Source organism: Chanodichthys erythropterus, chromosome 9, assembly GCF_024489055.1.
Source record: "Chanodichthys erythropterus isolate Z2021 chromosome 9, ASM2448905v1, whole genome shotgun sequence".
Lineage (NCBI taxonomy): Eukaryota > Metazoa > Chordata > Actinopteri > Cypriniformes > Xenocyprididae > Chanodichthys > Chanodichthys erythropterus.
Genome location: NC_090229.1, coordinates 10,556,657 through 10,577,084, shown reverse-complemented (window position 1 = coordinate 10,577,084; position 20,428 = coordinate 10,556,657). Strand labels below are relative to the sequence as shown.

The 20,428-nt window shown below is 34.7% G+C and overlaps 1 protein-coding gene across 1 annotated transcript in view; it reads left to right on the top strand.

Annotated features, from left to right (window-relative positions):
* The window catches only part of kcnn1b (potassium intermediate/small conductance calcium-activated channel, subfamily N, member 1b), a 45,202-nt gene that overhangs the window by 10,613 nt on the left and 14,161 nt on the right, over window positions 1-20,428 (top strand). The window contains exons 2-5 of the mRNA XM_067395613.1: window positions 2,998-3,450; window positions 11,936-12,031; window positions 13,143-13,561; window positions 20,068-20,209. Coding sequence (XP_067251714.1) covers window positions 2,998-3,450; window positions 11,936-12,031; window positions 13,143-13,561; window positions 20,068-20,209 — 1,110 coding nt within the window. The remainder of the gene's footprint in view (window positions 1-2,997; window positions 3,451-11,935; window positions 12,032-13,142; window positions 13,562-20,067; window positions 20,210-20,428) is intronic.

The following is a 20,428-nucleotide window of genomic DNA, read 5'->3' as shown; positions in this document are numbered from 1 at the left end:
ATACCTGCATAGATATAGCCAGAACAGCCTAGTGCAGTAACATGGATAAACAGAACTTTTCAAGTAAAAACAGTGAAAGTGTCAGTTATGCTGAGGAGGATGGAGGTTCAAGCAGTGGTGGTGGACTCAACGTGATCTTTACGAAGGTTCAGGTAAACCAGCAAAACCAGGTTTGTGACATGAACAGGTTTTTCCAGGTGGTGCCACAACTAGCTTTGATTTAATTATGCTTAATCAGCAATTTATGTTAGATATGTATGTATATGTTATTCAACTTATTTAGTACTTTTTTCAAAGCAGCTGTCATTACTCTCATTTGTAATCCATTGGTGTCTCTCTATTCGGTTCGAATGTGGGTCTGCGTTGTGAGCTGCCTATCAGAAAATGACATTACAGAAGTAGGTCTCTGCAAATGAGTTGGCATTGTGTCAGGCCAGCAGCAGTAGCTAGATAACAGAAACTGATCCTTATTGCCACGAAAATTAGAACAGTAGAAGAAAAATTCCTTTCAGAAATAATTTAATAATGTGAGATTATTGTGAACAAGCTTTTTTGTATCATCTTCATAAGCATTATCGCAAGAATTTTGCTGTAATTATTGGTCTAATATAATTTCTGAAAACTTTAAAAAACTGTTTGCATGATCTCATTTTTTCCATTATCCCATACTTTTAATGTTACATCTTTACATTGTTTTGTTTTTTATTATTGACATCATTGTTGACATCAGAGTTGCATTGATAAACTTAATTTTTTGTTGCACCAAACTAGTTTTGAGCTGAACCTGGTCTGATATGAACTCTGCTGATGTTGAATCCATTTAGATCTGCTCTGACAGACAACAAAAAACTCCCTGAAACTTCCTAACTCTTCCATCCAGATAGCAGAATTCTCTGTCTTTACTGTTATTTCTATTTCTTATGCATTCCATTTTTATTATGTATTGGGTTCTTCTTTATGTAAAGCACTTTAAACTACCATTGTGTATGAAATGTGCTATACAAATAAAATTGCCTTGCCTTGCCTTGAATACCAAAACACCAAACACCAAACATTCACACTCACATAGAACAAGCTTTTAACAGCAAAAGGTCACAGGTCAGTGGAGCAAAAAAGAGACTAGTTCTAGAGACTCGTTTTTTAAAAAATTGCAGCGTCACGCTCATGTTAAAATAAGTTCAAAAGAACTGAGACACGAGCGCAGCGGTCAAACACATCTGTCTAGCGTGTTTACATAGAAAAACAATGGAAAAGTAGTGCAGTCGAATTGAAAAACACATTCTGTGTGAACAGCTCCTTACATTTTAGAAAGCCGTTTTTTCTGCTTTACATGTTAAGCCTCGTTTACACTAGTGTGTTCTCATTTTAAAATGCATACATTTTGCTATGTTGTTTACACTATGCCAGCGTTTTCGAACCTCAAAAACTGAGACTTTCGAAAAAGCTGCAGACCCCATTTTAGTTTGAAAACGCCAGGGTTTCGTTTCAGTATTTAAATGGACCAAAACAGAGTCTTTTGAAAACGATGGCATGGCTGCCTAGGTTTGTTCTGCGTATCTTGACGAGCGTGTAAACAATAACATGGAGACTGAACTGCAATCTTTGCTGGCTTTTTTGCAATTTTTAGCAGCCATTGTGCAGTTAAACTCTGCAATTTTTTAACACTGAAGCTGCCTACATGCACAAGAGGCAACCCTTTACACTTGTACGCGCATGCCCAGTGTGCATGAACGGTCATGTGACGTGCATTTTCGGCCGTGTAGTGTAGATGGAGATCGTTTCTGAGACGCTGTGAAAACGCTATGTAGACGAGGATCGTTTTCATTTTAAAACGCAAACGGGGCCTTAGACTTATGTAAATACCCTCTGTTATGATTGGCTATGAAATTGGTTTAAGAATAATAGTATCTGTCCTACTTCCCTTGTTAGTATTTTACTGGGACTGGAAGAACCAGTTGCTGAATAGTGATAGAGCAGTATATTGGATGATATTTGGCCAATTGGTCAGTTAAAAGAAGTGCTTGTCTTTGTTCAGTTCCTAGTGACAGCTTTGTCTATGGAGTGAAAACATTTTCTGTTTTCTTTCTGAGTAAATATTATGTAAAATAAGTTTTCATTTTAGCAAGTTTGTCTTTAACTCATTTGTATTCTAAATACAGTATCAGAATTACATTACCATTCAAAAGTTTGGGTTGGTATTTTTTTTTATGTTTTTCACAGAAGTCTCTTTTTCTCACCAAGGCTGCATATTATTGTATAATATTTTACAATTTAAAATAACTGTTTTCTATTCTAATGCATTCTAAAATGTAATTTATTCCTTTAATGCAAAGCTGAATTTTCAGCATCTTAACTCCAGTCTTCAGTGTCACATGATCCTTCAGAAATCATTCTAATATGCTGATTTGCTGCTTAAGAAACATTTATTATTATTATTATCAATGTTAAAAACAGTTTTGCTGCTTAATATTTTTTAATGGAAACCATGATACATTATGTGATAAATAGAAAGTTCAAAAGAACAGAATTTATTTTAAATGGAATTCTTTTGTAACATTATAACTTTTGATCAATTTAATGCATTTATTGTGGAATAACAGTATTACTTTATAACTGACAGTAGTATATATTGGCTATCAGTGTTTTTTATAGAAAATTTCAGTGTGTTTTTACTTTAAAGAAAATCTTTTCAGTTCCTGTTTTTCTTTGTTATAAGCCTGTGATGCTTTTCCTATCAATCAATGTAAGTAAATGGTTGACTTCACATGACCTATCCGAAAGCTTTTTCAGAAGTTACGGTCAGTAGATGACCCTCCTCCATCATGCATTATGAACCCTGTAGATGCTGGCATTTATAATGTAATTTTCTAAAGGAATGCCCATTAAATCAAGCATTGTTGTGAATTGGCAGTGCTCTCCCTCTCAGCCAGTACACAAGATCTTGGACAAAAAAAAGACAATGATAAAATCTATAAAATATCTTCTCATTTCTGGCAGGTGAATGCGGATGCCAACAGGCTGAGCCATGCTGGATCACGGCCTTCCCTGTCCCACGGCGGCCCACAGTATCCTCAGATAGCCATGAACAGCTGCAAGTACAATGGGGGCATAGTCAGACCACTCGGCAGTCTGGGGGCGTCCCGGAGGAACCTAGCAGAGCTGGACTCTGAGACACAGCCTTTGCAGACCCTGCACTCTTCCGGCCTGGAGGTGGTGGTCTCCAAAGGGAACGGGGAAGACCCTAGTAAGCAGTCCAGCGAGAACCTTGTGAGGCAAAGACCATGCAGCGCTCCGCATAAGAAGAACAAGGACATTGGCTATAAGCTCGGGCACCGGAGGGTGCTGTTCGAGAAACGCAAGCGCCTTAGCGACTACGCCCTGATTTTTGGAATGTTTGGGATTGTTGTCATGGTGACGGAGACTGAACTCTCCTGGGGAGTTTATACAAAGGTAAAAGTTCCACAGACATCGATACTCTGAAGTTTTGAATGGCCTCAAAGTGTTTTTGTACACTTAAAGGGATAGTACACCCTGAAATGAAAATTAAGTTATCATTCACTAACCCTGGTGTTGTTCTTATGATATATGCCCTTCTTTCTTTTATGGACCACAAAAGGAGGATTTAAAAAAAAAAGTCCCCCTCGCACTCATCCATATAATGGCAGTGATAGACGCAAAAGTATCACAGAATGATCCCATGCGACGTGCCGTTCTGGGGTTTTACGATGTGTTTGGTACCAGATAGCACACATACGTCTACAAGATATCTGTTGAAAATCACTTCATCTGGAAAGCATCTGCAGTGTACAAACATCTAATAGACGTCTTTAAGATGTCAGTTTTACATACAGTCTAAATCATAAACATTTTAAAGACACTTTCTAAATGTCTATTTGACATCTGAGAGGAAACATCCTATAGACGTATTGCAGATGAGCAAACACTCTAAAAAGTATGTCTTCTAGATGTAAACATGTACATCAAATAGATGCAATCAGAGTGAAAAACAAACTGGAATTTAATGTATTGTGTAACAAAGTTTTTGACCTTGGCCGTTGAGCTTGCATGTGCGTGAGACTTTATTAGTAGGGGAGAGTGGGGTAAGTTGTCACACTCTTCATAACTCCAAAACTAAAGGCTCTATCTCAAAAATCAAATAGCCACTTTGTGTGACTTCTTCTTCTATAGTCAACTTCCTGTTCTCATGTGGTCCAGATCGCTCAAATCTGAGGTTAGCACAATTTTCTTATTTTTTTGGCTTAAAAAGTAAAAAAAATGCACTTTAAATTTTATGCAATACAACTTTGTTAGATATGAATGTTAAAAATGATTATTTTGCACAACATAGAGGAGACAATAACATGTCTCTTGATACTTTAGCTGACGTGCTATGTTGAGCTCACCTTGAGATTTAGCCAACATTAGCACACATGTCAGTTTGGGGCAAGTTGTCTCAATGACTTTGGGGCAAGTCGTCACATGTGACAACTTGCCCCAGTACAAATAAACACATAGAACATGCTCAAAAGAGGTTCAACATGTTAAGTAAAGCGAGTTATTTGCAGTATTCCATTCGGTTATCATGGATCTATGTGCAAGCCAGAGAAAGTTTGAGCTTAAAGTTCAAAGTAAAGTGGTCTTGCCGCTTAATGTGTTTTGATTGAAATGTGTATTGTTTTTCCAAATTCTCTAGGCTTGATTGTTTCCAGTTCTGGTTTGAATTTAAAAATTAAAGGTGCCCTAGAATTTAAAATTGAATTTACCTTGGCATAGTTGAATAACAAGAGTTCAGTACATGAAAATGACACACACTGAGTTTCAAACTCCATTGTTTCCTCCTTCTTATTTGTTTAAAAGACCTCCGAAGAACAGGCGAATCTCGACATAACACAGATTGTTACGTAACAGTCGGTGTGTACGCCCCCAATATTTGCATATGCCAGCCCATGTTCCCAACATTATGAAAGGCATTAGACAAGGGCAGCCAGTATTAACGTCTGGATGTGCACAGCTGAATCATCATGATAACATGATATTTTTAGTAATATTTGTAAATTGTCTTTATAAATGTTTCGTTAGCATGTTGCTAATGTAGGCTACTGTTGGTTAAAGCTGCAGTCCGCAACTTTTTTTGTGTTCAAAATGTACAAAAAATATATAATGAGAATGTACAACATGAACCCATTTTCCAAACCGTGTTTTTGTCTTATCCTGAATCATTATGGTACACTTATAATAAGTGTTTATATTCGGACTATTTCAGACCAGACTGGTAGGACTCGCCGCAGAGTATCACAGTAACTGTGTGACTCGCCATAGACATACACGGAGAAAAGTAGCTCCGGCTAGAATGTTCCTCCGCAAGATGCGTGCAGTTCTGTTTATTAACCGCTAGAGGGCCAAAAATCGCGGACAGCAGCTTTAAACCTTTACATGACGAACATCTTGTAAAGATCCATTTGAGGGTTATATTAGCTGTGTGAACTTTGTAAATGCACTGTATTATAGAGTCACGAGCTCGATGGGCAGGGAGCATGAGATTTAAAGGGGCCGCAGCTTGAATCAGTGCATAGTTAATGATGCCCCAAAATAGGCAGTTAAAAAAATTAATCTAAAAAAATCTATGGGGTATTTTGAGCTGAAACTTCACAGACACTTTCAGGGGACACCTTAGATTATTATTATATTACATCTTGTAAAAAAAACGTTCGATGGCACCTTTAAAATCAATAATAACAATTAAGTGTGACAACTTACCCGTCCATGGGCCAAATTGTCACAAGTGCACATTCTCTATTCAAATTTAATGAATACAACATATTGTAGACTTCCTTCTTTCTTTGGTATGACATTTATACCATTGTGATGTATGGTGCTCAGTAAATGTTAGTGTGAAAAGTGTGACAGCTTTCCACGCTCTCCCCTACCACACAGTTCACTCTGTCTCGCCCAGAAAAAGCACCCAAGTTGTGAGAAATCAAGATTAACAAAAACACAACGTGAAATACAACTCCTAGAAATCCCCAGAAAGTCTCCTTGTACTTTCTTCACTGAGTTGAATATCTCTGGTCTGGAACTCCGTTTGTCAGATGTGAATGCGATAACTTCTTGTTACGACAAACACAACAAATATATTCACCTCAGAGAAAAGGTACATGGGTTGTATTTCATGTTGTGTTTTTGTTCATCTTGATTTCCCACAACTTGTCTGCTTTTTCTGGACGAGATGAAGTGAACTGCGCTGCTTCAGAGTCTCACGAACGTGCATTTCATGCAGCCGTTCAGAATGGCCCAATGGCCATGGTCAAGAATTTCATCAAATAATACATTAAATTTCAGTGTGTTTTTCACCAAATGCTATTATATACCCCCAGAACACTTGGAATATACAGCACGCATTGCATGGGATCACTCTGTGATACTTTTGTGTCTTTTTTTAAAAAGCTATTCACTGCCTTGTGGTCCATAAAAGAAAGAAGGGAATACAGCATCAGTTCACTATCCCTTTAAGTGACTCTTAAAATGTCTGAATTGCATTGCATTAGATGAAAAATATCCAAGTAAAGCAAGCAAATGATGCTATAGATATATATATAAAAACTAATAATAAAAATGGCAAAAGCACATGAAAACTTAAATCTAAAAATTGTAATATAGCTAATTAAAAATATTAATAAATACTATAATACTATATAAATAATACTAAAATAACAGTGTATGAAACTTAACAAACATATTTTATGAAATTCTTTGCTTAAAAACTGTTCAGAGTGTATTTCTTTCAAATAAATTGCACTTGATGATTTTTTACTTAAAGGTGCAGTATGTAGGATTTCTGTCCGCTAGAGGCCTATCCAAAACAAAGGCGTAGCTTGATGACCAAAGCCATTGAAAGGCAAGCCTGCAACCTTTAGCCAAAAAAGCTTACGGCTAATGCTAACGCTCCACCTTTGGCGGTACGCAGGGAAGGAGACCAGAGGCCGTTTTTTGAATGCATGTCAATGGATGAGAGGCTTCACTATGCTGATTAAACAGCTTTTGAGGGGAAATATCTAATCATTTAATTAATCGACAGCCTGTTCGCTAATCTTCAACATGTTTTACACTAAATAATACTTTTGTTGGGAAAAAAATGTATTTTTGAAGAGAAGGCAGACATTACACAATAGGCTGAGAGGTGCTGCACGTAATTAAATTAGCCGTTACACTTTCTCCAATGGTAAGAGATACAGACCCTCTCATCTCCCTATAAGATACAATCTCTGTCTTCATCTCAATTGATGGTGCAACACATGCCTCACAAGCAGCTTTTATTATGTCACAGTTGCCGGCGCTGCTTCCGCTTTTCCAGTCATGAGTATGAGGTAACGCATCTCTGTTTATCATATTAGATACATTTGAGTGTGTTGAAAATGATATTATAATGTTACTCCATGCATTCACTTGGCGGCTGCTGTGAGACACTGTTGCACACTGCAGTAAAATAGATCGATATTAGAATATCATATTAAATGCTGGATGGCTTGTGCTGATAAATGACATGCAATTCATTTTAAAACGTATTGTCTGATGGAGAAAATTCTGTATTACTGTTACTAAAAATAAATCTGCATCTGATTATGCTATGTTAGCTACTTCACAAAATAGTGTTTTTCTCTGAGGCATGGTAAAGCATGGTACTCGCAAAAAAATCAAGAAAATTGATTTAAACAAGACTAAATGTGTTGAGCTATATAACAACAATTAGTTTTTAGTCTATAAATATATCAAAACAGTTGTTCCCTTGTCTATTAAAACATGTAATATTTTAAAGCGTCTTTGGTGTTTCCATGGTTTCTACAAAATAAAACCAGAAACCGAGGCAGACCGAGGGTTAACGTGGGTATGACGCAATTGAGTACTGAAGTGAACAAAATATATAACAGAGGCCTAGTTGTTTTTGGATATTTTACTGCAAAAATCTTACATATTGCACCTTTAATTCAAAGACGTTTGTAGATTTTTTTATTTTTTTTTGAGATTGCTGTATATGTAACTGCAGGCTATTGGCAGTTTGCATGCATTTGTTTAAAAAAAAAAAAAAAAACGCCTTCTAAACTACAGTAACCTAATTAGCATGACTTTCCTGTTCAACCTGCTTCACCAATAAAACCATGCTTGTTAATCAGCATTTTTGTAAAGAGAATGGCTGATCCACAAGCAAGACAGCGCTCAACAGCATAAACCTGAACCACCATTAAAAGTCATGCTTGTGTAAGATGGTCATTTTAAAGAGGGCAGTGATGTATCACAAGATATTACATGTTGACCTCTGTAAAATTAACTTTATACAACTTATTTCATCCATAGTACTTTGATTCATACCATGTAATTAAATGCTACAGCATATTGAAGTCTGGGATTGATCTATTTATGACTGTTTAAAAACACAAGGATACATTCATCATTGACATATGCTACTTTGTGTGCACTTGCTTAATGAATAGAGAGGCATCAAAGAGCATCAATCAATGAAATCTTCATAACACGTTCTTGACCGTTACATCATATGTAATTTATCATAAGCATTTTTTTCACTTCAAGGTATAGCTTCTATACAAAAGTGGCTGAATGAGTTAATAGGCCATACCCTTAATTATATCCTCACTTAATTATTTAAGGGACCTTAATGGACTCAGCTATAGTAAGAGCAGGAGATTCATCAGTACTCATCAGACCTTCAAAAATGCTATTTTTGAAATTAAAGATGATGATTGATGAAGTTAGGGCTGCTCAATTATGGCAACAATCATAATCACGGTTATTTTTGGTCAGTATTGAAATTGCAATTATTGGACAGGATTGTATAATCAAAGTCTTATTTCTTGATACAAGTAATTTTAAATACCATTGAAATTTCACAATTATCGATTGTTCAGCAAAAACTAATACTAGGTTAACTAATGTAAGAACATTGTCCTCAAAACAATTACATAAGACAAGTAAACAGTCAGTAATACAATGAGAACAAAAAAAATAGAATTACAAACAAAACAAATACAATGAATACAAAAATAAACAGTGAAATAAACAGTGTTTTTCAGGAAGATGTACTAACAGTGGTATTCAGATAAGCAATAGCCTACAACAAAAAATGTAATAATTAAATATAAAACAACACTACATATAACAGCTGCATTGTCTTACTGTGCGAATTAATAGATTAATCCATATTAAAGTTATTTAGTCAAGATCAGTGAGTGATTTTACCTTTGTCATTTGTTGTTTGTTTATCATTAATGGCAGACTGCAGCTGGTATATTAGGCTGCTGTCACTTTAAGAGCCAATGCACAGATCCAATATACTGTTAAATCACTAGTGTTCTTTATTAACTGTGTAAGTTTACTAAAGATATAACCCACTGTGTTTATGTGAATACTCTCCAAAAAGGTATTTTGCCATTTTTTGGGGCATTTGTAGCGCACACAGAAAGCCGCCAGGGGAAGAGTGTCTCTTTTGTGTCAGTGTCACTTTTAATAAAACTGTTTAAAATCAAACACGTCCAGCAGTTTAGCAACAGTAGACTGCGTTTTCCAGCAGTCACTTATTTGGCTGATTTGGATTTTAAAGTTTGGCTTTAATGAAGAAATGAAAACGCATCGCTGTGAAAGGTGAAAGGACGGTGAGCTGGATGGAATGTGGCACCGGCACAATAATCGTTTTACCTTGTTTCATAATCGAAATCGAAAATCAATTACGATTAATATCACAGCCCTAATTTAAGTACAGTTGGTCACCTTGTCAGTACAGAGGACTTTGGGTTGGTTCAAAGTCTCTGTTTAGTTAATTTCCCAGCCGAACCGTTAAAATCATTGACTACAAGGTGTGTCATTCTCATATTGTGCTACAGTAAATCTGTTTGCTGATTCTTTTGGCCTAAGTGAATGGCTGGCCCTGGAGTTAGTTAGACAATCCCTGGAGTGGAGCTTTCTTTTTTTTTTTACCTTCCCCTAAAGCATAGTTCAGTGCCTTAGCCAGCACATCATGTTCCAGTGTATAAGCAGAGTCAGACAGGTTTAATGAGCTCCAATTGCAATGATCTCATAATGAGGATTGTCATCCAGAGAGAAAGAACAAGAGCTAAGATTGAGGGACAGAAAGAGATGATTGTTGTTAGTTCTTACTCTAGTTATGATTGTGTGTGAAAAAAGTTTATACTAAACTTATAGATGTGCTTTGTGTGGCATTGGCTACATCTGTTGGAATTAGTTATGAACACATGCTATATTTCCCTGCTGAAAATACAACAAGCTTGTCTAGTTGGCCCTTTAGCTCCTTGATGGGTCAACTTAAAGGGATAGTTCACCCAAAAATTTGTCATTTACATACTCACCCTCAAGTGGTTCCACTTGAGTTTCTTCTTCTGAACTCAAAAGAAGATATTCTAAAGAATGTGGGTTACCAGACAGTTGATGGTCCCCATTGACTTCCATAATAGGAAAAAAATTCTATGGAAGTCAATGGGTGCCAGCAACTGTCTGGTTACCAACATTCTTTAGAATATCTTCAATAGTGTTCAGCAGAAGAAAGAAACTCGTACAGGTTTGGAACAACTCGAGGGTGAGTAAATGATGACAGAAATTTCATTTTTGGGTGACATGTCACTTTAAAAGTGGCTAGGTTGGAAGACCAGCTTAGAATGCAGGCTGGCTTAAGATGTTTTTTTTTTTTTTTTTTTTTTACCCGTTTGATATACAGTATATACACTACTGTTCAAAAGTTTGGGGTCAGTACGATTTTTTTTTCTGAAAGGAAATAATACTTTTATTAAGCAACGTTGCATTAAATTGATCAAAAGTGGCAGTACAGACATTTATAATGTAACAAAAGATTTAAAATAAATGGTGCTTTTGAACTTTCTATTCATCAAAGAATCCTGAAAACATGGTTTACACAAAGATGTTAAGCAGCGCAACTGTTTTCAGTATTGATAATAAGAAATGTTTCCTGAGCAGCAAATCAGCATATTAGAATGATTTTTGAAGGATCATGTGACACTGAAGACTGGAGTAATGATGCTGGAATAAATTACATTTTAAAATATATAATCAAATAGAAAACAGTTGTTTTAAATTGTAATATTATTTCACAATATTACTTCTTTATATATATATATATATATATATATATATATATATATATATATATATATATATATATATATATATATATATATATATATATATATATATATATATATACATATATACATATATACATATACTACTGTTCAATATATATATTTATGCTAAAATCTCCCAACCAGGCTGAAAAAAAAAACATCTTAAACCAGCCTTCATTCTAAGATGGTCTTCCAACCTGGTCTGTTCCCTGATAATATATATACAGGTATATATGAACATTTTCAGACATGATGTGAATTTAAAGGCTGAACCTGGAATGCTAATTTGCCATATTGGTTCCCTTGTGAATTTTTTAGACTAGCGTTTTTTGATTTATGAGTAAAAGTACTTTAAAAGCCCAAGTTGTATACATGTACTACAACTTTCACAAGGATGTGAGTTTACATGCTTGACAAATCCACAAACTGTTGTTGTCTTTATGTGACAACTTATCAAATTAGCAACATTGAAAAAAAAAAAAAACTTTAACATTTATTAAAGTGAAACTGTGTAATTTTGATTAGAATAGACATTAACAACAGACCTTAATGTACTCTTCATTTAAGTAGCGTATTCTAAATATTCCATTCTCAAAGGAATCTAATGCTAATTCTTCCTGGTTTTTAGGACTAAAAACTGAACTGCTCTATACAGTTAGCTTTCATGCATCAGAAATAAAAAATAATGAATCCTACAAAGAAACACAAAAAAAGAGGTCAGCTGCATTGAACAAAAAAATTAAACTAATGTTGTTTTTTTACTGTCTCTGCAGGAATCCTCATATTCATTTGCACTGAAATGCCTTATTAGCCTCTCCACTGTAATCCTACTCTGTCTGATCATTATGTACCACGCACGAGAGATTCAGGTAAGTAGCCGACTCAGCCTTGCAAGCCATAAACTAGAGCAGAGACTGAGACAGGAGCGTAAAAGATTACAGAGGAAACACTTATGCCAATTCCTAATGACTTATAGTAGCAGCAGAATGAAAACTTGCCCTGGCTTTTGTAATTCCTGATATCTGCATTTAGTGTCTCTGCCATTTTACCTATCCATTAAAAGGTCTTTATGGAGAAGACACTGATTTTGATTAATGATGGTATTACAAGTGGGCTTATGGCTAATAGGAGATGTAATTTAATACAGGCCTGTCAATCAGTTGGTTTGTGAGCATTATTTAATGACTTGGAACATCAGATGATGGTCAAATTACAGAACGGATGAACAATTACAAACCTTTATTCCTGATTGCAGATTGTGTACAATACAATCACTGAAACAAAAGAGAAGAAAAATCCATATTATAGTCTAGGGGTGTAACAATATATCGCAATACAAAAATGCAACAATATGTATCGTGAATCATGTCTTGAGAAAAAAAAATTCAAGTTTGCAGAGTTTTAGTGTCAGTACTATGTTGAACTACTATATATAATATTGAATATAATGTATAATAATGCAATGGGGGAATATTTGTAGGTCCTGATAATGCCAAAATGTCTTGTGTTACCAGTTAAAAGTGGCGTACATTATTTTAAATATATCTAGTTAATACCAGAGTACAAGCATATTCATGTTTTTCTGTGTTCTCATCTTCAGAATCATGAATATTTTTATTCTGGTATCAACACTGTCCTGTGCATTGGGTTACCAGCACCAAATCCAAGCCTATTCATTTCCATCCTCAATGTAATACCAAATTTAGCATTTTATCAACAGGTTTTTTTTTTTTTTTTACCTTAATACCATACACTATCTCTTGAAGTATCGCAATAATATCATATCGTGAGTTCAGTTTCATGATATGTATCGAATCGTGACATGATGGTATCATTACATCCCTATTATAGTCATAATACTAAAACCACAATGAATGTTTTTATATTATTTATATATTATTAATATATTAAACTATAGTAATAAGTAAAGTTAACTGGATGTTAAGTAAATTTAACTAATTTTCTTTGTCTAACATCTAGCTCTTCATGGTGGACAATGGAGCAGATGACTGGCGGATAGCCATGACATACGAGCGTATCTTCTTCATCATTTTGGAGCTGCTGGTGTGTGCCATCCACCCTATTCCAGGTCAGTACGTCTTCACCTGGACCGCCCGCCTGGCCTTCACCTACACCCCGTCTGTGGCGGATGCAGATGTGGACATCATCCTCTCCATCCCCATGTTCCTACGGCTGTATCTGATTGGCCGGGTCATGCTCCTGCACAGTAAGCTCTTTACGGACGCCTCGTCACGCAGTATCGGAGCCCTCAATAAGATCAACTTTAACACACGCTTTGTCATGAAGACTTTGATGACTATCTGCCCAGGCACGGTCCTGCTGGTTTTCAGCATATCATCATGGATCATTGCTGCCTGGACAGTGCATGTCTGTGAGAGGTGAGATAAACCTTTGATTTCTTAAGAAACACTGTTTGTACCTGGAGTATTAAAAGAATATTCCACCCGAAAATGAACTCAGCCCTTATGTTGTTCCAAACCTATATAATTTTCTTTTGTCAACGGAACACAAAATGTGAATTCCTGGCTGTTCTTTTCCATATATTGTAAGTGAATGAGGACTGGGGCTGTCAAGGATTAAAATAACAAAACAAGCACAATGAAAGTTCATAAAAGTCCATTTGACTCATGCACTTTTTACCATGTCTTTTGAAGTCAAGCAATAATTTATGTGATAAGCAGGTTGAAATTGTAACCTGGAGCCAATGATGCTGACATGCTGTTTTTGTTGTCTCTATGGCTTTTGTTGTCCTTTTCATAGTTTACTAGAAGTCTTAAAAGGGAACTATTATACCCTTTTTCACAAGATGTAATATGAGTCTGGTGAGCTCAAAATACTCCACAGACCATATTATAGCTTGTCAAATCTGACACACCGTTTTTGTGTGCATCCCTTTAAATGCAAGTGAGCTGCTGCTCCCGGTCCGGTTTCCAAAAGAGGGCGGAGCTTTAACAGCTCACGCTTCGGTTGCTCAACAACAACAAAGCTGGAGAATCTCACGCAGCGAAAATGAGGATTGTCAGTAACGGTGTTCAGCCTTACATTGTTCAAACCGGAGTCGACACTGATGGAGAGACTCAGGAAGAAGTTACAACTTTTAGAATGAAACTGGACGTTTCTGAATGGTTAGTGGATAAATGTATGTAGTTGCTGTGGAATTTATTCAACTCATCGACTAGCATGTGCTGTCATGTTAATCTTTCGTGCAAAACCCTTATGGACGCCCACTATAAATAGCATACCTGTTTGACAAACACAGCCATACACACCAGGCTTTCTGATTGCTATCAAATGCTGTGAATGGTCTAATATTTTTTCCAAAATATTGCTCAGACAGAAATGTTCCTTTTTTAGCAATCGAGCTTGCCAGGGTCTACTTGCAGGCTATCCAAGCTAACGAGACTCTAAATAGTGTTCTGTGCTCATCTGTGCAGCCAATGACAGAACAGTCAGCATGCTTTACTCAAAACTTTTGCCATGGCATTAGAACTGGTACACTGTTTTCACTTGCAAAAACAAAATGCAAGGGGAGCGAAATCTGGGCGCCTCGTTTTTTCACATAGCTTGCAGAGAATGGCTTGACAAAACAAAGTTACTGGGTTGTCTTTTTTTTTCACATTTTCTGAGTTGGTAGGTACACCGGGGACCCAATTATAGCACTTAAACAAAAAAGTCATATTTTCATGATATGTCCCCTTTAAATTTCAGTATGTTCCTCACTCAAAGCTATCATATGGCTTCAGAAGTATTGGAATATGACACATAAGTCATATGGACTACTTTTATGTTTGTTTTTTGTTGTTGTTGTTTTGTCATTTTAAAGCTTGGCAGACCAAGTCTTTATTCACTTTCATTATATGGTAAAGAGTGGCCAGGATATGCTTTGCTTTCACACAAGAAAGTCAGTCATGGGTTTGAAATAACATGAGGGTGAGTAAATAACGACCAAATTTTTATTTTTGAGTGAATGATTCCTTTAACAATTTATGTTTTTCTCCCCCATCAAATGCAGTTGGTCAACAGTCAAGACCCTATGTTGTTGCCTTTATAAAATGTGATGTGATGTCAGTGGCAAGCGGATGTGTGCGTGTTTCATTTTTCACGGTTTTGTTCTATGTTTCTCCCACATGGCTGCTTCTGGATAGGGGTCCAAAGTGAGTCTGTGATCTGCAAGGAAAAACTTGGCTCTTAGCTTCTGCTCATCTCTCTTGATGAGCTATACTGGCAAAACAGCAAATTGCTGACGTCCTGGAAATCCCAAATTCTTTTCTTTTCCAAATTCAGATTCATTTTCTCCTGTAAATGGTCGGGCATCTTATAGCCTCTGTTAAAGAGGGGTCTTAGTGTTAGGTAATTACATTTTTTGAGCCATTCTTTGGATTTTGGGATTTTCACGCAGCTGACACCATGTGTCAACATGGTGGTCATCATGTTCATGGCAGCCTGTTCTTTTCCTAAAGCGCTGTCAGATATTTGACCTTTTTTGGTGCTCTAATGTGCTATTCTTACCAAGATACCATCTTGACCTAGACCTTGGGGGAGAGTAAAGATCCAGTATGTTGCCATGACCCATAAACATAGAGAGAGCAGCACAGCTATGCTAATCAGGTCATCCTGAGCCCTTTAGCCAGGTTCTGCGCCCACTTCTTGCCCATTAGACTATATGCGCTACATCATCCACCTGCTATTTCTTCACTGCACTGCACCACAACAATAGTCCGTAGTGTATATATGGGTTTTCTTCAACTATGGGCACTTTTCACTTATAGAATATAGACACACTATTCACGCTCTTTGCTATGTCTAACAATGTCTAACAGCTGACATATATGCATCACAGAAAAAAATGCTGTTTTCCCTTTTTCATCATTTTTTTTTTTTTTTACATCTATTATTTAATAACATTCTGTGGATACATTTTGTACAATTACAGTTTCAAAAAAATGTTCTCCACATATAATTACAGTATGGTTGTGTTGTCAATTAAAAATAACTTTATTTATTTATTTATTTATTTGTTTGATTATTTGTTTTGTTTGATTATAGATTTAAACATATGTTTTTTATGATAATTTTAATATTTTATGAGTGAAATAATTATTTGAATAATATAACTAATTAATTTTTTTTTTTTTACCTGAACTGTACAAGAATGTCTCCTTTATGCATCTTTTTCACACTTTTTTCCACTCAGTATTACAGCATGGTTGTGTTGTTAGTGATATTTTTCTTTGTTTTACATGGTAATTTAGTACACTAAGGTAAAACTTTATCAGTTGGTCATGATGCAAATAATGCCACAACTGAGGACTGGCATGTTTTTTGTTTTTTGTTTTTTTACATACATTTCAATATTTTAATACTTTATTTAAGACTATTGTATTGTAATATTGTTTGATTATTATAGATTTTAAAATAAACTTTGTGATAGTTTTGCATATTATGATGGTTTTGAAAATCTTGATCTGGAATAAGAATTTTTCTTAAAAAAATACAAAAATTAAAGTGTAGTCAAAAGTCTCCCCATTTACAGCAATAAAAGTGCCCATAGTTGTAAAAACACTCATATCACCAATTAAGTTGATTTTTGATTTTTGATCTTACCTCATTGACATTTTTCTTGTTTTGAGTGTTAATCTAACAAAATGTGTGTGGTTTATAATTAATACAATTAAAAATATACATATATCATGATGCAGGTCTCATTATACAATTTTGCTTCAGATAAATTTATCTTGTTTTAAGCATGCCTACATATCGTTACTGGAAAGCAAGACAAAAATACAGATTTAGAAAATAATTTTTTGCAGTGTGGTCGAGAAAAGGTGCTGAGGACACCAACTAAGCTAATGTGTTAGTCAGGTGTCATGCTAGCTTGTTATTTTTCTGTATTGTCGTGTTCTGTGTAAGAGTTACAGTGGATGAATCTGTTGGAGAAATGAAGAGGTGCTTTATCAGCACCTTTGGAACCCTCTGAGACTCCCTTCGCATCACCCCTAAATGCCCACAGTTACTTCCTCGCCTTAAATCATTTGTCGGCAGGCTAGTCGACAGGCCTCATTTAATAGCACTCAAGCTAATGAGCCCTTAGTTAAATTCATGGCCATAGAAGCTGGACACTCACTGACTGATTCATTTGAACATAAATGTAGTTACCCTGTAGTCAGCACATGGGCATATTGTTCATGCTGTTGGAACATGGATTTGAGGGCAAGAGAAATCCTCGTTTTGAAACTTTAACATCATCATCATTATCATCATTTTTTAATTATTTTATCCGTTATATTTGTTTGAGGGTGTTTGGGGCGAGTGTTTCTTGAACTGAGTGGACTGTTTTGTTATGAATGTTTCTTTCTGAAAGAATCAACATGGTATTCTGTTCCCTTAACAGACATTTACCATGGTAACTAACCACAGTATCACCAAAAATACCATACTGTAGTTTTGTTTCTCCTGTACAAACACTATAAAAAGCTTTTAGAAGATTTCTGTTTACTTTTGATGATAATGGCAGCAGCAAATATGAAATTACCACAGATTTATTCCAATATCAGTAGTAACCGTGGCTACCTTGGTAAAATTCTGTAAGGGTTGAATCTATGTTTAAGATTCTTTGATATGTACAAATGAAGCTCTTGAAAAAGTGTTCTCTGATTTGAGATAATGCTAAAGTGCCTTTGTTGAAATCAACTGCCTGAATGCTCTTGTGTGCTCCATACTGTCAGAGCAGTGCATTATCTGAGTTCATGGCAGCTTTGAATTTGGTTACACTGCCAGCATGTTTTTCCATATACCCTCTTTATGCTTGTGTAATGGACTATGACTTCCACAATAGTTTTACACAGACGCATTCTCCACACAAGACCGAGCTAGAACACTGGGGGAAGAAGAGCAAGCCATCTAATGGGGCATGGCTGCCCTCTTGTTCATACAAGCAAAATATGGACATCACTCCTTTGAAATTATGTACACAAAGGCACCTTGATTTATATTTGGGCTGTCCGCCTTTTATCCAGTGCGGTCAGGCCTGAATATTGATATGTGCTGCTGCATTCAATACTTATTGATATTGCACTTTAGGTCCTTTTTAAGATTACCCTTCAAATGTAATTGGGCTTCTCAAAGCCCCCTAATGTAAAGTGTACCTGGCCGCTGATTCGGACAGGTCATTCTTTATGTTTGAGCCGTGAAACAGTGTCCGTGCTGTTCAAATTTCAGGGGAATATTATATATTATGTATATACCATTTGTAACTATATCATTTAGTATAGGACAAATCAATGGAGATCTATGAAAATACGATTGCAGCAGCACATCATATTAAATAAGGGTCAGAAATCCTGGAATGAGCTATGAGAATTTTTCTTTTCTTTGGTTTATTTTGTTTTTCAACATATGTGTATCTACTGTTTTTTAATCATTTATTTTAGTGTATTTAAATTATTTAAATAATTTAACTAATGAATTAACTTAGATTTTAACCTTAACTGAGGTACAAAAATCACTTCAAGTAATTTTTTCGGTTCATTTTGTTCGTCAACATAAATGTAGGTACTATTATATTTATTAACTTATTTAAATATTACTTAAATTATTTAAATATTATAATTTAAAAATTAATTAATTAAATTACAAGAATCACTACAAGTAATTTTTTTTCAAGTCACTTTGTCAACATACAAGTAAGCAGTAGTTTATTTATTAATTGATATTAATTTAGATAAATGTATTTAAAATAATTAAATAATTTAAATAATGGATTAATTTATATGTTAGCCTGAACTGAGGAACAAGAGTTATTCCTTTAAGTATTTTTTTCCGGTTAATTTTGTTTGTCAACATGCAGTGTATATGATAGTATATTATAATATATATTACAATATAATTAATTTAATTATTTCAAATTTTATATATATATATATATATATATATATATATATATATATATATATATATATATATATATATATATACAATTAACAATGCTTTTACAAGATGAACAAAATTTGTCACCAAAAAAGTCATTCAGTTTAACCAAAAAATTTTTTCAGGTTTTACTGAATGACACTTTTGGTTATAAGGAATGACTGATATCTAGCCAGTTGGCAAAAAGGACAATCAAACATTTTATATTTATTACAAGTTTTTAAAATATTACAACATTTTCCATGTTTTATAGCGGTTGTACCGAATGACCTTTATCTGAACATTCTTTCTCATAACAAAGCAACAACTTCTACACATAATTTTAATACCATTTTGCACTATGTTTATATATGATGTTATAAAATCATGCCAGAATAAAAAAATATACACATTTATTACATTTTAAGATATTTTAATCACAAATGAAATGGCTGTATTGGCCTTTTGGATGGTTAAACTGAATGATCTTTTGACACTTCAAAATCTTTAAAATACCTTTATATGTAGGAAAATATAAAACCTTTTGTATTCAATAAAAGAGATCTAGTTGTACTACCTTACATTCTATACTATACTATACTATACTAATATATATATATATATATATATATATATATAAAATTGATTTAAATTATTTAAATAATCTAAATAATGAATTAATTTAGATTTTAACCTGAACTGAGGTAAAAGAATCAAGTTTTCAAGTTTTTGTTGTTGTTGTTTTTTATTAGGTTTATTTTGTTTGTCAAAATAAATGTAGCTAGTATTATATTTAATCATTTGTATAAATTGAAATTTATTTAAAATTTCTACATTTTTTTTTAATTCACTTTTTTTTTTAAACTCGTTTTGGGGTCACCTTTAACTTTTTCCCTTTTGAGATTTATTCTATGAGGTATTGATTAGTCACTTTATCAAATTAATCCCAGCTTCTTTTCTTGTCATTTTATCTCATCAGATACCATGATAAAGTGGAAGTCACAAGTAACTTCTTAGGAGCCATGTGGTTGATTTCCATAACCTTCCTGTCTATTGGTTATGGTGACATGGTGCCTAACACGTACTGTGGGAAAGGAGTGTGTCTCCTTACAGGAATCATGGTGCGTCTCTCTTTTACCCTATTAATTATGTACAAATCTTACATTAAATTCTATTTTTGAGACATTTATGTCCTTGTGAGTTTATCTGCATATATTTTACAGTTATTAGTGTCCAGTCAGCCATAACGTAATCAGGCCATAAAGCCATTTTGTGGAGAAACTGTTAAAAAAATGCATGTCAAGTCTTGCATGAAATTCTGTTTTTGAGACATTTACATC